The 26,462-nt window shown below is 57.6% G+C and overlaps 1 protein-coding gene and 1 long non-coding RNA gene across 2 annotated transcripts; one reads left to right on the top strand and one right to left on the bottom strand.

Moving 5' to 3' along the window:
- Positions 1–1,236: 1,236 nt before the first annotated feature.
- GREP1 (glycine rich extracellular protein 1) lies at positions 1,237–14,310 on the bottom strand. Its single transcript, XM_088833050.1, has 36 exons — positions 14,118–14,310; positions 13,875–13,904; positions 13,760–13,792; positions 13,609–13,674; positions 13,292–13,324; positions 13,123–13,176; positions 12,829–12,876; positions 12,333–12,365; positions 12,191–12,250; positions 11,199–11,228; positions 11,086–11,118; positions 10,929–10,958; positions 10,765–10,800; positions 10,321–10,350; positions 10,207–10,239; positions 10,083–10,118; positions 9,865–9,894; positions 9,458–9,493; positions 9,061–9,090; positions 8,959–8,991; positions 8,826–8,861; positions 8,472–8,501; positions 8,349–8,381; positions 7,530–7,583; positions 7,358–7,390; positions 7,246–7,284; positions 6,998–7,156; positions 6,292–6,336; positions 5,972–6,013; positions 5,832–5,864; positions 5,362–5,424; positions 5,251–5,280; positions 4,866–4,979; positions 4,661–4,705; positions 4,504–4,557; positions 1,237–1,484 (listed from the first exon to the last, which is right to left on the bottom strand). Exons 1-36 carry the CDS (start codon positions 14,308–14,310, stop codon positions 1,426–1,428), a joined length of 1,776 nt encoding a protein of 591 aa, XP_088689176.1. The 3' UTR covers positions 1,237–1,425.
- Positions 14,311–19,442: 5,132 nt separating this feature from the next.
- On the top strand, positions 19,443–26,191 carry LOC129545070 (uncharacterized). Its single transcript, XR_008683640.2, has 3 exons — positions 19,443–19,672; positions 21,617–21,883; positions 24,992–26,191. It is a non-coding gene; the product is annotated as an uncharacterized LOC129545070 (long non-coding RNA).
- Positions 26,192–26,462: the final 271 nt, after the last annotated feature.

Below are 26,462 nucleotides of genomic sequence, written 5' to 3' on the forward strand. Positions count from 1 at the left end.
GCAGGTGCGCGGGCGGCGGTGCGGGTGCGGGGAGCCGCGGCAGGTCCTGCAGGGCGAGCGCGGCGGCGGGTGGCGCGGGCACGCAGGCTTCGGGCGGCAGCTCCGGCAGCGCCACGTGGGCGCCTGGGCCCCAGGGAGCCGGCGGCGCGGGCCGCAGCGGGAGCGCCGGCAGCGGCGGCAGCTCGGCCAGGGCGAGCGCCGAGGGCGGCGGCAGCGGCGCGGGGCTCAGGCCCGGCGGGAGTCCCGGCAACGGCGGGTGCGGCAGGGACGGCGCGGGCGGCGGGGTCAAGGACAGCGACACGCGGGACCGGCCCAGCCGCGAGTGGGCGCGGGTGCGGGCCAGCCGCGGATGCGAGCGGGAGCGGGGAAGCCGGGCAGCCAGCTTGTCCACAGCCGCCGCGTCAGGGCCCCTCGCGCTCAGCTCGCGGAGGCCTTGTCCCTCCAGCAGGTGGCCACGCGTCGCTCTGAGAGAGGTCCAGCCAATCGGAGTCGTGCGCTGCCGCACTCCAGCCAATCAAAGGCCAGTGCGCCGGCGACCTACACATTTCTCCCGCCGGCTGTCAGGAGCTATCACTGACAGCCAATCAGAGGCAGTAGCGCTCTCTGTCAAGTCCTTCTTCCCGCCCCTCCCTCAGCCCCAGCCAATCACAGTGCTCCGAGGTGCCACAGGCTCCATCGCACTCTCTGAGAACAGACTGCATGTTCAGTGGGCGCCCCCAACTGGCCTGAGCGTCCACTTAGCCGCTGCAGCCCCCTTCGACACCCCCACCCCGCCCTCCTCCCCCTGTGACAGCCCTAGAAGAGAGCTTATGGATCGCCTCTTTTTTGGGGTTTGTCCTTAAGAGATGCTCTTTGTGGGTCAAGATTTCCATGCAAATTTCCATCCAGTGATCTATGCGTGTACGTGTGTGTGCTAGTCACTCAGTCGTGTCCGACTCTTTGCGACCCCATGGATTGTGGCCCCCCCAGGTTTCTCTGTCCATAGAATTCTCCAGAGAAGAATACTGGAGTGGGTTCTCATTCTCTTCTCCAGGGGATATTCCCGACCCAGGGGTCTAACCCGGGTCTGCTACATTGCGGCAGATTATCGTTTGAGCCACCAGGGAAGCCCATAGAAGAGATGAAAAGATACCAACTCAGTAGCAAAGCTTGATATATAGCATTTGCGGTAACGTTAAGAATGGTTATAAAAGACAAATGGGTGACAAAAGCAAAAAAGGAAAAATGGTCGATTTATTTAAAGTCGGAATATGAAGTTCAAGATGCAGCCAGGAACCAGGTTGGGGCTGGTGCTCAGTCGTGTCTGACTCCTTGAAATCCACAGGACTGTAACCCACCAGGCTCCTCTGTCCATGGAATTTTGCAGGCAAGAATACTGGAGTGGGCTGCTATTTCCATCTCCAGGTGATCTTCCCAATCACAGGATCAAACCCACATCTCTTGTAACTCCTGCCTGGCAGGCCGATTCTTTACCACTACACCACCTGGGAAGACCGAAGTCAGAATATAGAAATCTTTATTGAAATAATATTGCTGCTGCTGCTGCTAAGTCACTTCAGTCGTGTCTGACTCTGTGCGACCCCATAGACGGCAGCCCACCAGGTTCCCCCATCCCTGGGATTCTCCAGGCAAGAACACTGGAGTGGGTTGCCATTTCCTTCTCCAATGCATGAAAGTGAAAAGTGAAAGTGAAGTCACTCAGTCTGCAGCCTACCAGGAAACCCCACAACAATATTAGGGTCTTCCCTGGTGGTCCAGTGGTTATTTGCCTGTCAATGGAGGGGACTCTGGTTTGCTCCCTCAGGACACAACTACTGAAGCCCACATCCTAGAGCCAGTGCTCAACGGTGAGAGAAGCCACCTCAAGGAGAAACCGCACACCACAACCAGAGAGTAGTCCCTGCTTGCCTCAAGTAGAGAAAGCCCATTTGCAACAAAGATGACCAAGCACAGCCAAAAATAAACAAATAAAACAACAACAATAAATTATTAAAACATTTCTAGGTTGGTTAGAAAGGATAGCACCCACTGCCCTCTCTGAGACAGTGCTTAGTGGCCCCTCTACCCAGATGTTGCTCTTAATCCTGTTCTCTATTAGAGATGATGTGGTTTGTTCCACATCTCAGGGCAGAGAAACACAAGATGATTTGTTTTTCCCTAATTTCAGTTTATTTTTTATACCAGTTCAGACTGTTGCTTGATATGAGGTGACCCCAAAGTGACTTTTTTAAAATAATTTTATTTTTTGTTTCACTGGGTCTTTGTTGCTGTGTGCAGTCTTTCTCTAATTGCACTAGAGTTGGGCTACTCTTCCTTGCGGTGCACAGGTTTCAAGCAGGCTTCAGGAGTCGTGGCACATGGGCTTTGTTGCTCTATGGCATGTGGAATATTCCCTGGCCAGGGATTGAACCTGTACCCCCTGCATTGGTGGTGGATTCTTATCCACTATACTACTAGAAAAGTCCACAAGATGATATTTTAAGAATGAATGTGTGCTTAGTTGCTCAGTCACATTCGACTCTTGCAACCCCATAGACTGTAGCCTGCCAGGCTCCTCTGTCCATGGGATTCTCCAGGCAAAAATACTGGAGTGGGTTGCCATTACCTCCTCCAGGGGCTCTTCCTGACCCAGGGATTGAACCCACGTCTCCTGCATAGCAGTCAGACTCTTTACCGACTGAGCTTCTTTGAGGGAAGCCCAAAGAATCAATACTTTTATGAAAAAGCAAAAGTCTATGATGGTTCTCAAATAGAGCAAAGCAAATTAAATGAGATAGGCTAAGAGATATCAGACTGGAATTCCAATAATGTTTACACAACCTCCTCAAGGTTGTGCATACTGCAGTCAGGTTTTGGTCTGTATCTGTTATCTTAAATCATGCTATAGAAAAACAATCTGAGTTCCTCCCTGGGTGGCCAATCCCATCAACTCTATTCAGCTCAAATTCTTCAGTTAAGGTAAAACTTCACCAGATTGCAAGAGGTGTAGACTGTTGGAGGCATAGCTCAGAACAGAGACTCAAGGACAATGGTTCTGGGACCACCCAAGCCCCAGGTCAAAGTTCAGAAGAGCAGATCAATCCCCAATTGTGCAACCTCCATTCTGGACCCGGCCTAGGAGAATAAATTTGCTTCCACATTTCTGGGTGATTAAATTTATAATCATGGGATGAGAAAAGGAAGCATTCCAGTAGCATTGATTTCTGATACTGGATTAGTAACTAGCTTTTTAAAATGTTTGAAAGTGTTCAGTAATCTGAGATATTAAACGTCTGACTGATTTCCAAGAACCCCTTAAGTGCTTAGGAAGAAAGTTGCTGGTTGGATTTGTACACACACACACACCCCAACCCTGTTAAGAGATCAAGTAGATTATGTGCATGATTATTTGAAGTGTCTAAGGGAATTGAGTATCAGGCTTGTAAAGCATGCTAAATATTTAGGGAGAAGCTGATCTGACAAATTTATAATCTAACTGAGTATTAATCGAAGAATATGAAAGTGAGTTTTACATCCAAATTATAAAATGAATCAATACAATGATATCTGGAAGCAAGTATAAAGGCTTAAGGAAAATGAAAGTTTTAGTGGATCATTTTAGTAAGTTAATTATCAATTAAAACACAAGTAATGTATAATGTGGGCTTCCCAGGTGGCTCAGTGGGTAAAGAATCCACCCGCAATGCAGGAGATGCGGGTTTGATCCCTGGGTGGGGAAGATCCCCTGGAGGAGAGCATGGCAACCCACTCCAGTATTCTTGCCTGGAGAATCCCACAGACGGAGGAGCCTGGCCGGCTACTGTCCACAGGGTTGCAAAGAGTCGGACACAACTGACTCAACTGAACATGTACATAATGTGTAATGCGCAAGTGCCCCAAGCCGGACATGGCTCCACCTCTATACTGTGACCACATGTTGTCCCTGAGAGCAAGCCTGAGTTTGTTCTGTGCTCATGTGGCTCCCATCTGGAGCACAGCCCCTGGCATACAGCTGTGTTGATGTTTGTTGAAGGAATGAATAAGGGGCTGGGTGGAGGCTGCAGGCCCAGGTGGTCCCCCAGCCCAGCTGGTGATCCCCCCCACACAGCACACAGAGGCAAACGGGGAAGCACACTGCCTTTATTGAGACTTCCAGCCTGCAGGAGACCCCAGGCCAGAGGCCAAGCTGGAGGGTCTGGCCAGCCTTGCCTGAAGACCAGGCTCGCATGCAGAGGTGCTCAGGACAGGCAGTGGGTGTGCTCGGGTGCTCAGCATTTCCCAAGAAGTCAGCGGCCTGGGCAGAGGCAGAGCACGGCCCAGCTGAGTTCTGGCCCCTGTTCACCTCCTGGGGGACATAGGCCCTCTCTACCTGATCTCTGGGGCCAGCCACCCACCAGGCACTCACAGGCGGCCTGAGAGCCACTATCTGTTCCTCCCACTGGTCAGGGTTGCCCCCAGTGCAGCCAGAAGGGTAATGATGGAGGCATGAGGTGGCTGGGGGCAGGGCACTGAGTTCCCTCTCACCTCCAAAGCCATTTCCCAGCGGGCCATTGCTGCCTCTTTTCACTTCAGGGCCTCCTAAGGCACAGAGATAAGCCAGGGCACCCCGGTCAGCAGAGAACTTTGGAGTCCTTCTGCCCACCGCCAGCTTTACCCAAGGCCCTGGGAGACCCCTACTCACCCAAGGGCCCAGGGCTCAGCTCTGGCCTCAGCTGCCCATAGGGCCCTGGGGGAGGGATGGAGGTTAGGATACTGAGTCCCTCAGGCCCACCTCTACGCCCTCTGCTGGGAGTGCCCCCTCCCTCTCTGCAGGGCAGTCAGGTGGGCCCAGAGCCCAGTTCCCTGCAGCCACCCCCCGAACAGCACTCTTTCGCACACCCCATTACCTGTTTGGCTCCCGACCTCTGGGTATGTGCCTCCGACCCCATATCTAGGCTTCAAGGCAGCCCCCCAGGGCCGGAGGGAGAGCCAGGGGAAGCCCTTCGGGCCCCCAGCCTGACCTGAAGGAGGAGAGCTGCTTGGGACCCCTGTCCACCAGAGCTGGGTGTCCAGGATGTGCCGGTCCTTCCCAGTTCTCAAAGCTCCCCCCGTCCACCTGGCCTGGTCCCCACCGCCCTTGCTGGGGTTCCCTCTGCCCTCTCAGTGTGTCTTACCATTTCCTCCAGGGCCTGGAGTGGCCACTTTGGGGAGCACGAGGGCGGCCTCCCCATATGGTGAGAGAACCAGCCCTTTCCCCACCCCCTTGCACTCGGTCGCCTGGGTCCAACTCACCGTTCAGAAAGCCATCGGCCCCCAGGAACCCTGGAGAATGAAAGGCAAGGTCAGAGACACGAGCAACCCTGAGCCCAGAGCTTCCCACCCTGACCCCAGACCCCCAGGCACCTGGCTGTGGGCGGGCCTCAGGGAAGACTTCCGCTCCCAGGCCACCAATGCCATAGCCCAAACCTGCAGGAAAGCAGTGGGAGGGGGCTGGTTGGGGAGGGGCGTGGCCGAAGGGGGTAGGGGCAGGGTGACCGGCTCATGGAGAGACCGGGAGGGGCAGACAGACTGACTCAGAGGCAATCTAGAGAGGGCCTCCCACAATCCTGCCTCTGCAGGCAGCTAAGGGGGACAGCCCAGCCTCAGGAAGCCATGCCTCCCCCCACCCTGGACACCTCCCTCCCCACCTGCTCAGCCTGTCACTCTACTCTGACCTGAGACAGGACCCACCGCACAGGCTCTGGCCATCCGTGTGGCCCAGGGCATAGCACGCAAGAGCCCGGTGAGTATGGACAGACACAGACACACAGACAAGCTGTGCTTGCCATGAGGGGGTGCGACTCGTGCCCAACATGGGGGCCCAGGGGGCTCACCGACTTTCTGGGGCCTGAGGGCACCACCAAAGCCTAGGGGAGAGGAGGCCGGTCAGAGATGACCTCCGCTTCCTGGGCAGGTGGAGGCAGGGGAGGGGAAAGGGAGGGAGGGAAAGGGAAGCTCAGAAGGGCCTCCTCACCTAGTCCTGCTCCTGGTCCGTAGCCATTTGGGGGCTGGAACCCTGTGAGGGGAGTGGAGGTGAGTGGGGAGGACCCCAGCTTGCCCTCACTCCTTGGGGCCCACGTGTGGACCTTGGGGACTGTGAGGCAGAAGGGACTCTCCTCACCCCCAGGGAATGGGATCAGAAGACATGAAGTAAGAAAGCAGCATGAGAGGCCAAGGGTAGACTCAGAGAGGGACTTCCTGACCTTAAGACACCTTAACAGCTAAGGCGGCCAGGGAACAAGGGAGCTGGAATGGCATAATCTTGCACGGAGAGGGAGCAGACAAGACACACACCTGCTTCCTGAGGTTTCGGTCCCCACTGGAGGGCTGGAGTAGGCACTGGAGGGAAGGCCAGGGAACAGGAGTGAGCCCGTGGCGAGGTGGGTGGGGAATGCCCCAGGAAGCCACGGGGGAAGGGCTGGGGCCTGGGGGTACTGTCATATTGGCAGTCACATGGGGTCTCAGGGCCAGGGTTCAGGCTCTTCTTCACTGACTTGCTGGAGATCGAGCCTGGGGGCTTCTGAGTGGCCCAGGCAACCCTGGTCCCTCCTGGGACCAAGTACCCACCATGGCCCCTCAGGCCCCCCAGTCGGCACTGACCTGGGAACTTGTCATCCTGCCCTGGGAGATGGGGCTGGGATTTCAGGCCCCAGCCACCCCCTTTATCAGAAGGTATCCCTGGAGTGGGAGGCTTGGTAAGAACCCCACCACTGCAGGGACCTAGATGGGGAGGAAGGGAGAGGGCAGTGACCCCAGGCAGGTGCTGCCTCCCGGCTGCCCTCCTGGCCTCCGCCTGGTCAAGCCACGGCCTGCGGTAGCTTTTAGGGCCGAAAAGGTGCTGCCGGGGGACAGTAGCCATGTCAGAAAAAGCCCAGCTCCCACGGGTCAGTCTGCTCTGGGGACAAGAGGACTCAGCCGCCTGCTATGGTTCCTGCTGTTGCCCATCCTGCCCAGCATCCAGCAACATTCCCCACTTCCCTCTGTCCCACCCCTGCCTCACCTGGCTGGGCCCCCATCCCATTGCCGTTGCCATATCCTGAAGAGGAAAAACAGATGTGAGGAGCATTGGGGGGGGCTCTGAAAGGAGAGGCAGGAGGAGGTGTAGGACAGGGAGGGGAGGGCTCACCTGGTTTGTGAGGTTTCAGACCTGCTCCGAGACCTGCAGGGCAGACGGAGGGTACCTCAGGCCCAGCCAGCCACCCAGAGAAGAAGCGCTCTCCCCTGACCCCAGGCCCCTATCAGACTCACCTGGGAGGGGCTGCGGCCCGTTCCCCAGTGGCGTGTATCCTGGGAGGAAGCGTGGGCATGAGGGCAGGGGCCCGGGAGACTTCAGAGGGGGCAGAGAGGGGGATGGACTCACCTGGCTTCAGAGGGCTCGTGCTCCCTCCCAGGCCTGGGGGGAGGCCAGCAGAGGCTGAGTGACCATGGACCCCACCCTGCCCCCCTCTTCCCCAGGACCCAGCTCTTCACCTCCCAGAGCTCCAGGCCCCCTCCCCACCCCCCAGAGCTCCAGGCCTGCCCCTGCCCCGCACCTGGCTGGGCCCCTTGGCCTGGGAAGGCTCCAGCTCCCAGCCCATTCCTGTAAACTGGAGAGACAGAGGCAGGGGTTACGAGGAAGAGCAAGGGTGCGAGGAAATGGTTTCTGGGGGTAGAAAGAAGGCGGGGTCCAATCCTGACACCAAGTCCAGGGCCACCGAGCGGTTCTCAGACTGCACCAGGGGGCCCTGCAGTGTGACTCGAGTCTGCCAGGGTTGACCTAGAGATGACAGCGTCATGGGCTCAGTCCCACAAGACTGCTCCACCCACACCACCCCACATTTCTGCCACCAGTTTCCTGTCCAAGTTGTCACCTGTGCTTCTGACCAGCTGGCTGTAGACCAGAGATTCCCACGACCCCCTCCTTGGGGAGGGGCTTGGTTAATTTGTTAGAGCAGCTTACAGAACTCAGGGAAATATTTTACTTATTAGATAATCGATTTACTAGAAGAGCAGGGATTAGACACATAGGCAGGCACTTAACTTCTCCTGTCCCCTCTGAGCACACCACTCCCAGCGCCTCCAAGGGGTCATCTGTCCAGTGTTGTTATTTGCTCAGTCATAGCCAACTCTTTGTGACCCCAAGGACTGTAGCCGCCAGGCTCCTCTGTCCAAGGGGTTTCCCAGGCAAGAATACCGAAGTGGGTTGCCATTTCCTTCTCCAGGGGATCTTCTCCACCCAGGGCTCAAACCCATGTCTCCTGTGTCTCCTGCATTGGCAGGTGGGTTCTTTACCCCTGCAGCACCTGGGAAGCCCTATTTCCTCTTACAAATCACAGTATCACAGGACAGGTAGAGAGAAAAGCAGGGTTTACCTGGCTTCTGAGGCTTCATGGCCTCAGCAACTCCTGGAGAAGAAGGAGGTGGGAGCAGGTGAGGGACCATGGCCTGCTCTGAGCCTCTCCCCTACCATGTGCCCCCAGCACCCACTCTTGTACCTGGGCCATAGCCGACGGGAGCTGCAGGCCCTGTGGGGACGGGGGAGAGGCTGAGGTGCACGGGAGGCCGGAGTCTGGGCCCCCCTTCCTCCCAGTGGAGGGACCAGAAAACTTGGAGCCTCCTTTGCTACATGGCCACCCTCTCCAAGGAGCCCAGGAGGAGCGCCTCAGAGCAGGGTCTAGGCCCTTGCTCACTCCTCTCTCCTCGCCCAGCCTCCAGCTTCTCCCAACCCCTCAGATCTGAGCTGGGGGGCTGGTGGGGACCCCATCACCCGTCCTGACCCTCAGAGGCCTGGAGGGAGGCAGGAGAGGATGCCCAGGCATGACCTCCACCCCAGAGCCCGCCAGTCTCACCCGGCTGGATGCCCAGTCCGTTGCCGTTCCCAAATCCTGAGGGGGCAGGGGGAGATGGAGGTGGGTGTGTGAAAGGAGGCAGGGAAGCTCAGGGTTCTGGGGAGACGAGGAGAGGTGGCTAAGGCAGGCTCACCTGGCTTCTGGGGCTTCATGCCGGCTGCCAGGCCTGGTGAGGGACACAGAGTGAGTGCGGGCCCCCGGGCCTCCGCTGCCTCCCTGGGCAGGGTCCCCCTACCTGCTCCATAGCCGTTTGCAGCCGCAGGGCCTGTGCAGGGCGGAGGTGGGGTGGGGTTTGTGTGATAAGACTGGTCGTGAGGCTGAGGGGTGAGGCCAGCACGGGGGCCCCTCGGTATTGCCCCCTCTCCTCCCCAGGGTCCTTGGTGCCCCCGGACACGCTCCACTTGTGGACAGAGGGAGCAGGCCGGAGGGACCCAGGAGGGCCAGGACGGCCTGCTCTTCTCTGATGCCTGGGGTTTCCCACGCCCTCTAGGCCTAGGGAGGCAGGGGGCTGACGTCGACTCCTCTAGGCCTCCCTGGACCCTCAGGCCCCAACATTCAGTTTCCCGTGGCCCCTACCTCTTGCGTCCCTCCCCATCCCCACCCCCTAAGGCCCCAGGCCCAGCTGTCCTCACCTGGCCTGACTCCCAGTCCATTTCCATTACCATATCCTGGGGAGGAAAGTGGGGCAGGCGGGCAGTGTTTGAAGGTGAACCCCTTCAAAGCAGGAGAGAGACGAGGCAGGGGGCCTCCCCGTCACGTGGCTTCTGAGGCCAGCTTCGTCTGCCCTCTACTCAGAGCCCACCCTCCAGGTCCCCTGCCCCGGGGAGGCCCACGCCCAGCCCGTGCCCAGATCCTAGAGCGAGGAGGCAGGGGGTGGGGGCGCTCTGATTCCAGGCGTCCATGGATACAGACAAGGCCAGGGTAGGACTCCCCTGGCTTCTGGGGTTTCATGCTCCCCACGAAGTCTGAAGAAGACATAGGAGCAGGGGAGGGGCCCAGAGCCCCCATCCCGGGCACCCAAGGGCCCCTCTGCTCCTACCTGCTCCGTATCCCTGCGGTGTTGCTGGGCCTGTGGGGAGAGGAAGGGTGAGCTGGGAGGATTTGGCATCCCGCTGAGGCGGAAGTCAAGCCAGAAGGCTGGAATCCTGGGGGGTTTCCTCCCAGCACCCCTCAATCATTCCCCGGCCCTCATGAGGCCTGGAAAGGAGGCAGAAAGGACACGGGCATGTGGAAGCCTCCAGACCTCACCACTCTCACCTGGTTGAGCTCCCAGTCCGTTCCCGTTCCCAAATCCTGGGGGACAGATGGAGGTGGAGGTGAGGGAGGAAGGGGCCAAAAACTCCAGGAGGGGCACAGAGACACAGGTGGGGCTGAAGCTCACCTGGCTTCTGAGTTTTCACACCCCCTCCAAAGCCTGGAGGAAAATGGGGAGCAGGTGAGGGACCACCCCAGAGCTCCAGCACCCTGACACTGGCTTCTCCCAACCCTTCAGTACCTGCTCCGTAGCCATTCTGAGCCGGGGGGCCTGTGGGGGAGGGAGGGGTGAGAAAGGAGTTTGGGACCCTGGCTAAGATGGGGGAAAAGTGTTAGTCGCTCCGTCACGTTGGACTCTTTAGACCCTATGGGCTGTAGCCCACCAGGCTGCTCTGTCCATGGAGTTCTCCAGGTGAGATTCCAGGCAGGAAGGGGGGTCCTTGATATCCCCTCACCAACCACATGCTCTGCTCTCAGCACGGGCTCTTGCCACCATGGCCCATGGCCACTTCCAGAGCCTGTTCCCTTTCTAGTCCTCTCTCTGGGATGCCCCAGCTCCAGATTTCTCAGTGGGGCACGGTCTGCCTCCGGCCCCTCCTCCCCAGAATGTGCCCCTACACCACCACCTGGCTGCCAAATGAATGAGTATTTGCTGTGGGACCCCAGACAGGACGGTGGGTCTCACCTAGCTTCTGAGGTTTCAGCCCTCCTGCTCCAATGCCTGGGGATGAGGAGACTGTCCAGTGAGTCCACCTGGATCCTGTCTTCCCTCAGAGCCAGGGGCAGCCCCCTCCCCTTCATCCGCCACCCACTGGGTGAGCCCTGCGGCCCTAGAGCTCCGGGCCTCACCTGGCTGGGCGCCGTTCCCAGTCCCAAATCCTGGGGAGACAGAACAAGAAGCATGAGACTGAAGCGGGGCTTGAAAGGAGCACAGATACAGAGAGGATGGATAGACAGACAGACAGACAGACCGACGGAGAGTCCGACAGGGCAGAGCAGGACTCACCTGGCTTCTGGGGTTTCCCGCCCCCTCCAAAGCCTGAGGAGAGACCCGAAGGTGAGGGACCCTGGAGTGCCCCTCTGGGCCTCCCCCCTCAACTCTCCCTGATCCCCCTCTACCTGGTCCAAAGCCATTTGGAGCTGCGAGACCTGGTGTGGGGGACATAGGAAATCCAGACAATGCTGATGTGGGGGTGAGCCCCAACCTCCCGCCGTGGCCACCCCTGGACCCCTGCCCTCCCCCCATTCTTCTCTCCAGCCTGGGTAGGTTCACAAGACGGGTGGGGAGGTCCCCGTGGGGACCTGTGCCAGGAAAAGGGCTGGGGAGACAGCGGCAGCTGAGACAGGAACCCCAAATCCAGCCTTCCTCCTCCTCTGGCCCCGAAGACTCCTGGTCTTGGGGTCTTATCCACACTGATTCCACTCTGACTGCTGTGCCCCCCCACCCCCCTGCAATGCCAGCAGCCTCCTCCCCAAGTTTTCCTACTCCAGGTAGACCAGCTCTTTCACTCCCAGCTTAAAACCACAAAGGTGAGTCCCCCAGCTAGGTTCAGGTTCCCCTGGCCCTGGGCTCTGCCCTCCGGCTGTCCAGTGGGTTCTCCACCAAGTCCTGACCTCAGTCCACACGGGCACCCAGGGGTCCCGGCTTGGGCACTCGTCCCAGCGGGCCTGCAGCCCGAAGGCTGACTGGCGCAGGGTCTGCACTGCACAGTCAAGGCCAGGCTCAGACGGGCACCCGGGAAAGGTGGTGGAAGGAGTGAACCCCTAAGAGGCCCCTGTTAGGAGTCCAGAGTGGGGCACGGCGGTGACCCCTCCCTTCCCCCCCAGCAGCCTGGGCCCTAGCTTCCCTCCTTGGCTGGGCCCCCAGGCCACACCAATACCCTCTGTGAGCCATGGACGGGGCACTGGGGAGGACCTGGAGTGGGGACAAGGGCAGGGAGGGGCAGGGGGGAGTCTCCGTCTCACCTGCTTTCTGAGGTGTCCTGCCCCCTCCCAAGCCTCCTGCCTGCGGACCCCTCCCAGCCCCTACTCCCCCACAAACCAGTTTTCTGCCCTCCCCAGCCCCTCCCCTCCCTCCTCCCCAGCACCCCAGTTTGGCCGGGCGCCCTCACCTGGCTGGGCTCCAGCTCCGGGGAAGGCCCCAGCCCCCAGCACGTTCCCAGCGCTGAGTCCTGGGGAGACGGAGCAGGAGGGAGTAAGGGGGGAGGGACAACGGGGGAGAAGGCAGGGACCTAGGGACAGGGTGGGGCTCACCTGGCTTCTGAGGTTTCACGCCCCCTCCAATTCCTGAGAAAGAGACCGAGACGCGGTGAAGCTCCGGTGAACCCTGAGCCCAAGCCCGCTCGCCAGCTTCCCGCCTCCACCACCCATCATCCCCAGCCCGGTCCCTGGCTATTCTGAGCCATGGGGCCTGTGGGGAGAAGGAGGTGGGGTCTGGGCTGCCGAGGGTGGGCCCACACCTCCGGGGGTGTCCTCCGGGTGAGCGGGGCACCTTCATCACAGTTCTCAGAGAGTTATGCCCAGAGAGGGGCCGGGGAGCCTGGACCCTCCCCAGGACCCCAGCCCCAGCCTGAGGAGTGGCAGCAGCGGCTGGATGAAGGGAGCGCAGGCCTCTCCCTGACCTCACCCCAGCCCTCGGGAGGGACAGAGAGACCGAGGCTAACCCAGCCAGCCCCTCCCCTAAGAGCGGGGCCGAGACCCTGGGCCCCCCCGCCTGCCCCTCCCTGCAGCCCTGCCCCCCCACGCTCACCTGCTCCCGGAAAAGCCCCAGGGCCGACACCATTTCGAGCCCCGAATCCTGCGGACAGGAGGTGAGGCCGTTAGTCACGGCTGGGCAGGTCGGGGCGCACAGACGGGGCCGGGGTGGTGGGGGGAGCGCCGGGATGGGGGCGGGGCTCACCGGGCCGCGGAGGCGCCACGCCCCCCCAGGCTGCGTCTCCGTCCCCCGCACGACCCCACTCTCCCCGACAGGTTCCCCGATTCCAGCTCCGCGCGCTCCCTCCCCCATCCCTGGACCCCAGGGCGGTGCCCCAGGCGCCCTTACCTGGCTGGGCTCCCAGCCCTGGGACGGCGCCCGCTCCCAGCGCATTTCCGTACCCTGGGGACAGAGAGGAAGGGTGGAGGGGGCAGGGACCAGGGCGGGGGCCGGGGCCGGGGCGGGCAGACAGGGAGGCGATCTGAGGGCCATCACACGGTCAGGGTGCGGGGCTCACCTGGCTGCTGAAGTTTCGCGCCCCCGCCAAAGCCTGGGGAGCGAGGCAGTGGTTGAGGAGACCCAGGGACCCAGCCTCTTCCTGGGACTCCATGAGGGAGATGTAAGGGGGGGGCATCTGGGGTCCCAGCGGAAGGGGGGCGACTCCGTGTTCTCTGTTCCCCAAACTAGACCACAGGATCCTTTATGGACCTTGCCTCTGCCTCCAGTGAGTCACCAGCTTTGCCCTGGGGGAGCCAGGGAGAAGCTCCTCCCGAGGGTGACCTGTACCCCTCACACCCCTCTCTGCCATCCACACCCGTCCTTCCCCCACCTCACCTGGCTGGGCAGCAGCACCCGGGAGGGTCCCGACTCCCAGCCCGTGCCTAAACCCTGGAGAGGCACCTGGGGAGACAGGGCGGGCGGGGTCAGGGGAGAGAGAGGGAGGAATGGGCACAGAGCCAGGAGGGACAGGTAGGGCGAGGCTCACCCGGCTTCTGGGGCTTCATGCCCCCTCCAATGCCTGAGAAGGAGACGGGGGTCAAGGGAAGGTCTCGGGACAGCCCGTGTCCCGGCTGACCCGAGAATCCTGGCCCCGCCTCTACCTGTTCCGTAGCCATTCTGAGCTGGAGGGCCTGTGGGGAAAGTAAACCATGAACTGGGTAGGTTTAGGGAGAGGAAGCTACAAACCGGGTAGGTTTAGGGTGGGGGGTGCAGCACCTTGAACCCCACCAGAAACAGCAAATCTGACAGACAGCTCCTTATATGGCCCCCACCCCCAGAATCATCCATCCTGCCCTCCCTTCCGAAGCCTGGGAGCCCAGCCCCCCTCCCCACCCTCCACTCACCTGGCTGGACTCCCAGCCCGCGCCCATTCCCGAACCCTGGGGGGAAGAGAGCGAGGTGAGGGGTGTGGGAGAAAGATGGGGAGATAGAGAGCTGGGGCCGGGCCCAGCCCACCCGGCCTCTGCGGTGTAACACCCATTCGGAAGCCTGGGGGAGACCTGGTGAGACCTCGGACACCCGCCACCGCTCAGCCATTCCGAGCCTGATGACTCAGCTCCAGTCGTCCCTTCCAAGGAAGTGGGGAGGCATGAGGGTGTGGATTGGGGGGCTCCCCGGAGCCCAGGCCCCTTCCTCCCTTCCTCTGCTCAGAGCTACCCCGGGGGCAGGGGGCCTTGCTCTGAGACCAGGGTGCACGCCCTGGAGCTGGCTTCGGCAGCAACCAGGGAACAAGCAGGGAGAGGAAAGAGTTGTAACCCCAGGCAGGTACTGGGTGACATGACACCAGAATGGCCTTGGTGGACTCCTGATGGACTCCTGGTGGGGGGGGGCAGGAGGTGGTCAGAAGGAAGGCAGACACTGCAGGAAGGGCAGCAGGTGGGTTTCTGGGGGGAGCAGCAGCACAGGGGTCCCTGAGTGTTTCTGAGATGACTGTCTCCCCCAGACCCAAATCCCGTTTCCCATGCCTCACCTGCTCCTAGACCACTGGGGGGGCCGTAGCCTAAGGGGGAAACAGGAAGGTGAGTGGGGGTGGGGCAAGAGGGGCCAGGAGCTAGGGTGCCCATTGCGAGGACACAGAGGGCACCCCCCGCCCACCCCTCCACCAGCTGTACCTGATCGATAGCCATTGGAGCCTCCTAAGCCTGTGGGGTCGGGACGAGGGGGCACTTAGGGGGCAGCAAGGAGCTGAGTCTGCATGCTCCCTGCAAAGTGAGAGGGTGCTCCCCCTTCTCTGGGCCTCAGGCTCCCCATGGGTCACCGCAGGGTGAGCAGACTGGCAGCAGCGGGAGTGGAAGGGTCCCTGGCGAGGAGGGAGGGGTCTGGGCCAGACCCCTGGGGGCAGATCCCCCCGGGATCCGATTCCAGGGGCGGCTGCACCCCTCACCTCTGTCCTTACTTGAGCCCCTCCCTGGGAATCCCATCCTCCTTGTCCCCCCAGTCCCGCAGTCTTGCTCTTCTGCAGTTCAGCTGTGTCAGCTCTCAGGAGGGAGCCCTCTCCCACCTGTAGGAGCCCCCAGGTCCATGGAGGGACACCCTGCCTAGCTCATCTCCGTTTCCTCCCTCCCCTTCCCACCTCCAGGCCTTCGCCTCACCTCACTGCTGGTGCAACCTGCCCCCACCTCCACCCCCCGCTCCAGGCCCTTCCTCCTCTGGCTTCTTTTCCTCACGCCAAGTTGAGGTTCTGCCCCCTCTCAATCCCCCTCTAAGGGTGTGGGGTGTCTGCGTTCCTCACACTTGAGTTGACATGAACAAGGCCACATGCCTCCTATTCTCTGGGGCCCCCAGATCTGGATCCCAGAGAGCCCCCAGATCCCTGCGAGGGAAAGACCAGACCCTCTTCCTTGAGCCCAGAGCCTGGAGGGTCCACTTACCTTTCCCCAGGCCCGGAGACGATGGAGGGAGCCCTAGGGGAGCAAGCCAGGTGCTAACTCAGGGCAGGGATCCCGGGGACAGAGAAGGGGCAGGTCCCAGGTGTCTGTCCTCCAGCCTCCCCTAACCCTGCCCTGGCCCAGACTTCACAGATCCTCCCTTCCCTCTCTCTGGGGCCCAATGCTCCCCCAACACCCCCAGACCGCTGGCAGCCCCACTGCCAATGCTCACCGCCTTGCAGGCTTTCAGAGGTCAGGCCGAGCAGGAGAAGGGCTGCAGGGAAGGCCCAAGCACTCATGATGCCGGCAGAATGGGAGGGCACCACCCTGTGGGCCTTTAAACACCCCTGCTGGGTGGGGGCCAGGGTCTCCGCTGGGCTGACAGACCCCAGGGGGCAGCCCCTACCTCCCGCTGCTGCAGATCAGCCCCGGCCTCCTCCCTGCTGCACCCCTCATCCATCACGCGTGCTGACAGCCGGGACAGGCCCCCACCTAGCCCCCCCAAGGCTCCTCCACCCCTGTCAGGGGCTGGGGCCCTGGCGTCAGGCCTGGAGGCTCAGCTGCTCCCCCGCCAGTTGGCGAGGGGCAGGTGGGCACCCCAGTCCCAGCCCAAACACAGCTTGGGGTGAGAGGGGAGGCAAGCCCAGAAACGTAGGTGTGGCTGGCAGGGGACCCTCTGAATGAGTTAGTGTGTTACAGGAAGGAGGCAGTGTTACAGGGGCAAGTGGCCCAGGAACAGCGTAACACATCAGGACCTCATCACTATCCCACAAGCAGACGTGTGCGTGATGAGTCCACTCCATCTAATCCTGGAGACGGCAGCGACCACACCAGGAGCTGCCAACCCTCTGCCCCTAGCTGAGCCCGGGCTGGCACGTGTGGGCCTGAGCCTCCTTTCCACAAGGGACGGTGACACAAGGGATGGGTGACACGCGCTCAGCCCAGTTTACGCTGTTTCTCGAAGGCTTGGCGGAGGCCCATCTGCTGCATGAGGCACCCCCCACAGCTTCACCTCCCTCTCCTACTCTGCTCCATCAGCGCTGACTCTAATGTTAGGGACAGAATCTAGGGGTGGGGAGGGGAGCTGTTTAAGCTGCAGTGGGGGCAGAGGTGCAAGAAGGTTGCCTTGCAGTGGATGAGCCTAGAGTTGGGGCCTGGGGAGGGGGCTTGGTGGAGAGCTGAGTCCTGGAGGCCAGGCTTGGCAGGCCTGAGACATGCCAGGCATGGGGGGTCTAGACCCCAGCCCCCCCTCCTCCTGTGGACCCCCACCGGGCTGGAGGGGGGATAGCAGTGACTCAGGGTCCCTGGACCTTAGTCCTGAAGACTCCACTCTGTCTGTTGGCCTGTCCCCTGCCCAGCTAGCCACCCTTGGCATCTCGAGCTGAGGAGTCGAGTCCAGCCGGCTACGCTAGGCAGCCTGGCAGGGCAGGGCGTGGAGTGGGGCTGCAGTGAGGAGTGGGCCATGGTGGGGGCTTCCCCAGGTCCTCCTCACTGGTGGTGCTCCCAGCACCACCCCCTCCACCTCCCCCACACACCCTGCACCCTTGCTGCTCACTCTGCCTACACACGAGGGCCGGCACCCCCAGGGCACACGCACATGAGTGCACACGTGATGTGACCATGCCCATGACACCACCTCCCCCCACAGACGCCCCTGTGAACACGATCCCCTCAGCCAGGCGCCCCGGCCCAGCACCCCACAGGCTCACCTTCTGCCCCACCGGGGGGCAGGTGTCCGTGACCTGGAGTCCTGGAGGCTGGGAGGGCTCAGGGCTGGCCCCTGGCCCCAACCACTCCCGAGAGCCCAGGGCAGCTGTGGCAGTCTACTCTCCTGCCAGGCCACCTGCTCGGCCCATGGCAGCAGGCACCGGCTCCCTGGCCCGCTCATGGAAGGCGGCTAAGTGGCCTGTGATCAGCAGCCTGGGTGCTGGGTTCAGATTCAGACGAGGTTCACATACCAACTCCTTCTGGCTGGGGAGCTTGAGCAGAAATCCCACTTCCCTGTGTCTGTTCACTCTCCTCTAAAATGAGGGAGTTACTTCTTACCCCATTTTACAGATGGGGAAACAGAGGCAGAGAGGAGAAGGGACTGGGCCCAGATCGTACAACCAAGCATGGGAGCTGGGGTTTGAAGGCAGGCAGCCCACAGGCCTCCACCCAGTGCTCACCCACACACGCCTGGGCAGCAGACCCTCTTAGCCCAGTCGTCACATTGCTGTCTGCCCACCTCGCGCCAGTCTGGGCCCAAGGCCTCTGCCTTAGACCCGGGAGAGCTGAGGACCCCCTGCACAGACCCAGACACAAGGCCCACCCTGCTGGGCGCCAGGGAAGCTTGGCCCAGTAGGAGATGGGCAGGGAGACCAGGAGGGGCCCCGCAGGAGGTACAGGCTGGGTGCCCGCTTGGCCACTGCCAGAGGGAAAGCCAGGGCCCGCCACCACTGCCAGGCTGCCTAGGTGCTGGCGTGAGCCTGCGGAAAATGCCAAACAGTCTGGGGCCTGGGGCCAACCAACTCCACTTGGGACCAGGGCCTGGCCCAGCTGGGAACCCTAGCCCCAGTAATGCCACTACCACCCCCGCCCCCAGCACAGTTCGGCCAGGCCCCAGAGCTCAGCCCCACCCTGGCAGGGTAGCCTGAGAGCACGTGGATCACTCAGGGGTCACGAGAGCCCCTGGCAGAGCCAGGGTCTGGGCTCCCCTTTGTTCCCAGAAATGGGGGACACATGGCCCAGCCTCTGAACAGAGGAGCAACTTTGAGGGCCCAGAGATGGGAGCCCAGGGCAGGGTGACAGCTGGGGTATAGGAAGTGAGTCGCCTAAAATAGTACAGCCTGGGTCAAGAGGCTCCCGCCAGCCGCTCGAAGCAGCACCGCCTGCCTGGTGGGAATCTGGGGGAGGCCAGTTGAAGGAGAGGCCAGGCGCCTGCGGGTCAGACATCTTCTGAACACGCAGCTGTGCTAAAGGCCCCTCAGGTCACCTGGTGGCAGCTCTTTAGCCCAGATCCCTGCCTCTGCCGCCTCTGGGACTTTTCTGTCAACCCCAGACACTTGCACTGTGCAAAGCTGACTTCTATTAACTCCTCCTCACACCTGTCGGATTATTAAAAAACAAAAAAATCTTATGCCAGGGATAAGATTCTTATTCACTGGCGGTCCAGTGGTTAAGTGCTTTCACTGCTTTGGGACTAGGTTCGATCCCTGGTCAGGAAGCAGAAATCCCACAAGCCGGGCAGCCCGGCCGTCCAAAAGACAAACAAGTAAACAAAGCCATAGGCCAGGGTGAAGTATAGCGTATATACAGAAGCGTGCACAAGACAGAAATGAACAATGTGACACGAACCTACAAAGCACCTACGCGGCTGGCACAGTGGTCAAGCTGAGGTCAAGAAATAGAACACAGCCGACTCCCCAGAAGCGCTCATCACAGTCTCCTCTTGCTGTTAGGATAGCCATGTTTGCACCTGTGGCCGTCTTTTCCTTGCTTTTCTAAAGCCACGTTAATCCAATTTTGTGGCCCCTTCCCGGGTGAGTGGTGAATGCGGCTTCCAGGAGTCTCAGCGGGTCCGAGGTGCTGTTTCCGAGACAGGTCACAAGGGGGCGCATGGTTCAAGTCGGGTCTGGCCTGGACTTGCCGGGACCCGTGCCTGGGCGGGGCTTGGGGAGCTTCCTCCTGGACAGAGCCCCGGCTAAGGGCTTTGGTCTCAAACCTTGTGACCCCCCAGGTGGGAGCAGAGGTCCTGGGTCCGACTCTCCTCCTGGGTCCTCCTTTTGAGCCAGGCAGCTGCTTGGAAAACTGCAAAATACTGTGGTGGCGCTAGTGGTAAAGAACCCCCTGCCAACACAGGAGACGTGGTGGGTCAGGGAAGATCCCCTGGAGGAGGGCGTGTCAACCCATTCCAGTATTCTTGCCTGGAGAATCCCATGGACAGAGGAGCCTGGTGGGTTTCAGTCCATAGGATCACAGAGTTGGACACAACTAAAGTGACTTGGCACGCAGACGCATGAGGGAGTGTTAACTGTTCTCATTAAAGAATGGTAAGTTCCTATTATGTGCTTGACTGTTCTTTTCTCAAACGCATTTTCTCTTTTAGTGCTCATACACCCCATGGAAGTAGGAACTATGATTATTTTCCCCTAAAATGGGGAAAATATGGAAATGTGGGAACAGGCCCAGAGACATGAAGCAACTTACCCACAATTGCACAGCTTCTGTGGGGGGCAGAGCCCTAAATTCCCTGACTCCATGACCTGTGCTTGCTGTACTTACTTAACCTTATATTCTAGCCCTTCCACATTTCCACAGAAAGCACGTTTTGAACTTAAAAAAAATATTTTTAAGTCATTGTGAACTAGACTTTTCGAATGAGGAAAAGGAACTGAATCCAGGACTCCCAGAGGTGGGGCTGGCAGAGGGGATGGCAGCTGGAGAGGAAGGGGCTTGCCAACTCCCTGGGTCTCCTGGGGACAGGCCTGGGCTTTGGAGCAGGGATTCAGCCTGAGGGACGGGGGCTGTGACTGCCAGATATGCTAATGCAAAGGAAGGGCACAGGGAGGGAAGCTGCAGCTGGCTGAGGCTCTGGGTCTTGGGCCCAGCCCAGGATGCCAGGCCTTCAGTCCCAGTCTATGCCTTGGAGAGTGTTCCCTGAACGTGGACACACCACAGCAGTAGGGCAGCCGGGCAGTCCATGACCTTTCAGAGACGTGGGGACTTGATCCACAAATGAACTAAATAAGGTGGGAAATCTGACTGAAGGAGGAAACAGAACAGGATCTGTCTTGAAAGAAGGACTCCATCTTGGGCTGAACTGTGGACTTTGAGCTATATGCCCAGTATCTATGGAAATGACATATCAACTGGAAAACCAGGCCCCCCAGGAAGGAAGAGCCCCAGGCCTCTCCATTGCCTAAAAGAATACCCTAATTATTTGTGTCACTGAATAGAATCATACATTCTATTATGCTTACTGGGGTATGACCACAGGCCTATTGATAATTGTCCACCGTTAACTACCGAGGCTTAAGGCATCTGATCACCAGGTAACTTTGATTGTATCTTTCTTTTTCCTTTGTTCAGACTAGTTTCAGGGAACCTTCTACACTTAGGGTATATAAGGTTTTCACAAAATCTGGTCGGGGTCCTTGGCTAAGAGGAGACTCTGTCTTGGGCCCCCTGGTGTAATAAACTGCACTCCACTATCTGCATTGTCCTTCTGAGTGAGTTTGTTTCCCAGAATGCGTGGCTACAACATTTGGTGCATTGGCCGGGAAACTCACTTTAAGGCGACAAGTCCCATTTGGGACTACTCTGAGGCCTTGCGGCTTGAATCTTCTAGAGGAGGGAAGGCGCCTCTTCCTTCTGGAAGGGTTCTGCTTCTCAACGCCTGGACCTTTCCTGTTAGCAGGTAGTGGACGGGAGCAGGGGAACTGAGCGCTCAGGTGAGGAGGAACCCACCCAGCAGGGTGGAAGAGGGGGCCTGATCACCCCTCTGGGAGGGACTAGAAAGAGTGGGGACCCACAGGAGCCTGGAATAGACAGGTGGCGATTGCTTGGTACACAGGTCGACAAGTGTATTAGGGCTTAGGAAGGAAATTTATGAAGGTCATTTAGGAGGTGTGTCCATGCCATCTTGGGGAAAATTATTACCAGCCATCACCAGGGGATTTTTAGGAGAAGAAACTTGGCCCTTGTGTGCTTGTATTCTACCCTCCCCCAGGAGGTGTCCCGTCTGCTGTGAAATTCTTGACCCCCCTCGGAATTGTCAGGGTAGAAGGAGGGAGATACATAAGTGAGTATGAATTGGCTTTTCTGGAGTGGGATATTTAACCCATCTGAGTTTTCATCCGCACCTGATCAAGCCCACCAAGGCAGAACGGACTTTAAGGGAGAAACAGTCACAGACCATGTGGTGTTCTGGTTCAGCCGTGCTGACTGGCAGGTGAAGACATGCCGATCCCCCTTCTCCCTCTGGGATCTGGCAGGATTTGGAGGAGGATGACCTGCCCTTTCCCCATACTGGATGATGACGCGCCCGCCAGCCCAGTGCTCCACCAGGACCGCAGGCCACCTTAATGCTCGATCCAGGGCCAGGTGAAGTTCCTGCAGCAGCCGCTGCTCCTCCGCCAGCTCTCCTGGAGGTCACAGAGCCACCACCTCGGCAGGCTCCAATCCCGGTAGCAGAAGCCTCTGGCCAACACTTCAAGGATCCGCCTCCAGCTTAACTGCCCAAGCTATACCCGCCTCTCCCGGTGAGTACTGACAGGAAGGGGAAAGTAGACACCAGAATCAAACAGGAGTTGTGCTTGACTAAGGAGTCAGAGGAAAGAGTCCCACTACAAATGCCCCTCAGAGAGTTACAGCAGCCTCCAGTTCAGGGGACAGACGGCCACTACCATCAGCACCCCATAGCCTATTATTACCAGATTAGGCTAATGGAGACTATTTTTCGAACCCAGTGACCTACATGGGATGACATAATCTAACTTCTAGTCTCTCTCTTCATCACTGAGGACAGACACAGGATCCTAACTGAGGCCAGAAAATAATTAACAGAAATGGCACCTGCTGCTGCTGCTAAGTCGCTTCAGTCGTGTCTGACTCTTGGCGACCCCATGGACTGCAGCCCACCAGGCTCCTCCGTCCGTCCATGGGGTTTTCCAGGCAAGAGTACTGGAGTGGGTTGCCATTGCCTTCTCCGAAATGGCACCTGAGGGTACTGCAAACCCGCAGATGTGGGCAGAACTAACCACTCCTGATGAGAGGCCCAGCTGAGACTAACACAGAGGAAGGGCGGGCCCCCCTGGAGAGATATCGGGCGGCTATTTTACAAGGCCTCAGGGAGGGCCCAAAAACCTGTGAGTATGGCAAAACCCTACGAAGTGATTCAAAGGGGGAAAGAATCACCCTCTGTGTTCTACGAAAGACTGTGAGAGGCCTGTATACTTTATACACCAATAGATCCAGAGGCTGCTGGGTCTCAGATGGTGATAAATGCAGACTTTGTGTCTCAAGCCTACCCTGAAAATGTCAGATGGGGGGACACCAAATGACTCATGAATTTTTATACATCCCTGAATGCCCAGTACCTTTGTTGGGAAGAGACTTGCTGTCTAAATTATGGGCACAAGTGACTTTCCCCCCAGGAGAGATCCACTCTTCGAGTGGGCTCAACCACCTATTTACTCTTCTTCTTGGTCACCCATCAAGATGAATGGAGGTTGCATGATCTCCCGGAAGGGAAACCAGACGGGCTAAACAGTGGAGAGAGAGAACTCAACCTATTCCCTGAGGGCTGGGCAGAAGACAACTACCCCACCCCTCTCCCCTGCCAGGCTTGCAAAACAAGTCCCAGTGGTAATAGAACTCAAATCCAGTACAATTACGTAAGCAATCGCCTTGGGCCTGCCAGACCTTGCTAAGCCATTAGTGACTGAAAAGGACAAGGTGGCTATGGGATTCAGACTGTGGAGAATGGGACAGACCCGTGGCTTATCTCCGTTGCCACTGGGTGGCCGGGATGCTTACAGGCAGTTGCTGTGGTTGGTTGCCTTACTGGTCCAGGAGGCAACCAAGTTGACTTTGAGCCAAGATTTGATCATAAAAGTCCCGCATGAGGTCAACACTCTCCTGCAAGGGGACCCCCATAAATGGCTGTCAACATCCCGGATTTCTCAATACCAGGGACTGTTAATGTGAGAACCCCCATGTTACTATTGAGCCTTGTCAGGCGCTGAATCCGGCCACTCTCCTTGGAGAAGGTGGGCCCTCACATGATTGCAAAGAAATCCTAGAAGTTTATGCCAGCAGACTGACTTGAGAGACCAGCCAATCCCGGACCCAGATTGGGTCCTGTACACCAATGGCACCAGCCTGGAGAAACAAGGACAACGACTGTGGGGATCCACAGTAGTCATGGGAGAAGCCATTGCCAGCTCTCTGCCATCACACTGGTTTGCTCAACGGGCCGAACTCTGCTCTAATCCGGGCCCTCCAGCTGTCAAAAGGTAAGACAAACATTTACACAGAGTCCAGGCATGCTTTTGCTACTTTGCATGTACATGGGGCTTTATATAAAGAGAAAGGGGTCTTTTGACAGCTAACAGAAAGGACGTTAAAAATAAAAAATTCTGACACTATTGGATGCTGTCTGGGAACCAGAAAGCGTTGCAGTCATACACTGCCGAGGACATCATAAAGAAGATAACCCCCTAGGCTCAGGGAAACAGACTGGCAGATAAGACTGCTAAACAAGCAGCTGAGGGCTTGGAGGTGACAAGTGAAGCCCTATTAAAGCTCTCATATTGGCGGAGATGCCTGAGCTAACACTGGAGTACACTGAAGCCTAAAACTAACTAGCCAAAGCAGAAGGGGGCCATCAAGACTGAAAAAGAGATGGTAGGAATTGCCAAGTGGCAAATTATTGGTACCAGAGGAGCTGGCACCCACTCTGGTAAGCCAAACACACCAAGCATCGCTTCTAGGCCATGATAAACTGGAAGAGCTAATTCAAAAATATTTCTTGGTTCCCTGCCTCTATTCCCTATGCAGGACAGAATCTCAGAACTGCACTGCCTGCTCGCAGGTTAATGCTGCCTCTCAGCACAGACAAAAACCTTCAGGGATTCAGCTGAAAGGCACACTACCCTTTGAACACCCTGGAAGTGGACTTCACTGAAATGAAACCTCACCGACACTACCGTTACCTGCTGGTCATGGTATATATGTTCTCTGGATAGGTAGAAGCTTTTCCTACCCGGACTGAAAGAGTATCAGAAATAGCCCGGTGCCTGCTTAAGGAAATAGTTCCCAGATTTGGATTTCCTACCACATTGGATCAGACAATGGCCCGGGTTTCATAGCTGATTTAGTACAACAAGTAAACAAAACTTTAAACATCAAATGGAAACTGCACACTGCATATAGGCCTCAGAGTTCTGGGATCGTGGAACGAACCAACTGGACACTTAAAGGGACACTCTTCAAGTGGATCAGAGAGACTGACTACTCCTGGGTGGACTTTCTTCCAACAGCTCTGGCTCAGACTCAGGATGACCCCACGGTCCCAAAGTTATTCTCCAAACGATGTGTATGGGAGGCCCCTCCCATGATAAAACAGGTGTCAATAAATTTGCCTCAGGTAAGGGGGGATAGGATTTTACAGCAGATGGAACTGGATAAGGTAATAAATCAGGTAACTAAGTTTGTACCAGAAAGGGTGCTGTTCCCCTTTGGGGAACAGATTCATGAGTTTATGCTTGGTGAACAAGTATGGGTCAAAGATTGGAAACATGATTTACTAGCCCCTCAGTGGAAGGGTCCTTAAACTGTTATTCTAACTACCCCTACTGCTATTAAAGTTACAGGTATTGCCCCTTGAATCCATCATACGAGGGTGAAGAAAGCATACCACGCAGACCCAGAAAACGCTGAGTGGACTGCACAGAGGGACCCCACTGACCCTTGAGAGACCAAGATCATCCTTAAGAAAAAAAGATCCGGGACAAGCCGCTTGAGGATGAAGCCGCATAATCAACTCGTGCTGCTTGGTCTCATCGGTGTGCACATTCCTACATGGCCTTCCACAATCCCTCCAACTGTTGGGTATGTGGGGCTATGCCTCTGTCTGTGATGGATGGACTTCCCTGGTGGCTGCCACCGCTCTGCCAAGGAGATTTTAAATAACTCTGCTCTTTTCTGGGACACAATCATAATCTCTCCCTGCTGTCTAGGTGTAAGCCAGACCTACAGTCAATAGACTCGGGTCATGGGGTTACATATTATGTAAACACCAGTTTCATAAAAGTAACAGAAGCAGTAATTCAAATTAGAATGGATTTAGACATGCTCACAGCTGCTCAAGGAGGGACTGTGCTATAATTAAGGTTGTGTATATATTCCTGATTTATCTGGCAATGTATCAGCTGCTTTAGATGAAAAAAAAAAATAACCCAAGTAAAAGTAATGTCAAATGAAAACATTCCTTTCTGGATTTTGGTACTATATTGGGTGAATAGTTATTGGTGGAAAACTATTTATCATTGTTACAGTTGCCTTGATAGTTCTGCTTTGTGGGCCCTGCATTTTACAATGTATTATGAACTTTGTAACCCAAAGGTTGGTGGTGTTCTCCCAAATTGGCAGTCAGAGAGCCAGGGTGCAATATACCCTTATGAATGAAGCTCATACTAAGAGTTAAGAGCATCAAGAAGGGGGAATGAAGGAGGAAACAGAACAGGGTCTATCTTGAAGGCAGGATTCCATCTTGGGCCAGACTGTGGACTTTGAACTATATGCCCAGTATCTATGGACATGACATACCAACTGGAAAAACAGGCCCCCAGAAGGAAGAGCCCCAGGGCTCTCCATCACCTAAAAGAATACCCTAATTATCTGTGTAACTGAATAGAATCATACATTCTATTATGCTTATTGGGGTATGACCACAGGCTTATTGATAATTGTCCACTGTTAACTACCCAGGCTTAAGACATGATCACAGGTTAACTTTGATTGTATCTTTTTCCTTTGTTCAGACTAGTTTCAGGGAACCTTATACACTTAAGGTATATAAAGTGAAAGTGAAGTCGCTCAGTTGTGTCTGACTCTTCTTGATTCCATGGACTGTAGCCCACCAGACTTCTTCCTCCCTGGGATTTTCCAGGCAGGAGTACTGGAATGGGTTGCCATTTCCTTCTCCAGGGGATTTTCCTGACCCAGGGATTGAACCCAGATCTGCTGCATTGGAGGCAGACGCTTTACCCTCTGAGCCATCAGGGAAGAAGGTTTTCACAAAAACTGGTTGGGGTCCTTGGCTAAGAGGAGACTCTG

This window comes from Moschus berezovskii, chromosome 27, assembly GCF_049115385.1.
Source record: "Moschus berezovskii isolate FMDL1 chromosome 27, NW_MosBer_1.0, whole genome shotgun sequence".
Classification (NCBI taxonomy): Eukaryota; Metazoa; Chordata; class Mammalia; order Artiodactyla; family Moschidae; genus Moschus; species Moschus berezovskii.

What these genes read in the sequence shown, in the direction of transcription:
- GREP1 (XM_088833050.1), bottom strand. Translation starts at nt 14,310, where the DNA reads ATGGCTGAGCGGTGGCGGGTGTCCGAGGTCTCACCAGGTCTCCCCCAG. An exon ending in CGGGAAACCCCAGAAGCCAG is followed by an intron (nt 10,959 to 11,085) that starts GTGAGTCCTGCT and finishes CTGTCTCCCCAG; the next exon opens with GATTTGGGACTGGGAACGGC. An exon ending in TGCAAACGGCTATGGAGCAG is followed by an intron (nt 8,992 to 9,060) that starts GTAGGGGGACCC and finishes GTCCCTCACCAG; the next exon opens with GCCTGGCAGCCGGCATGAAG.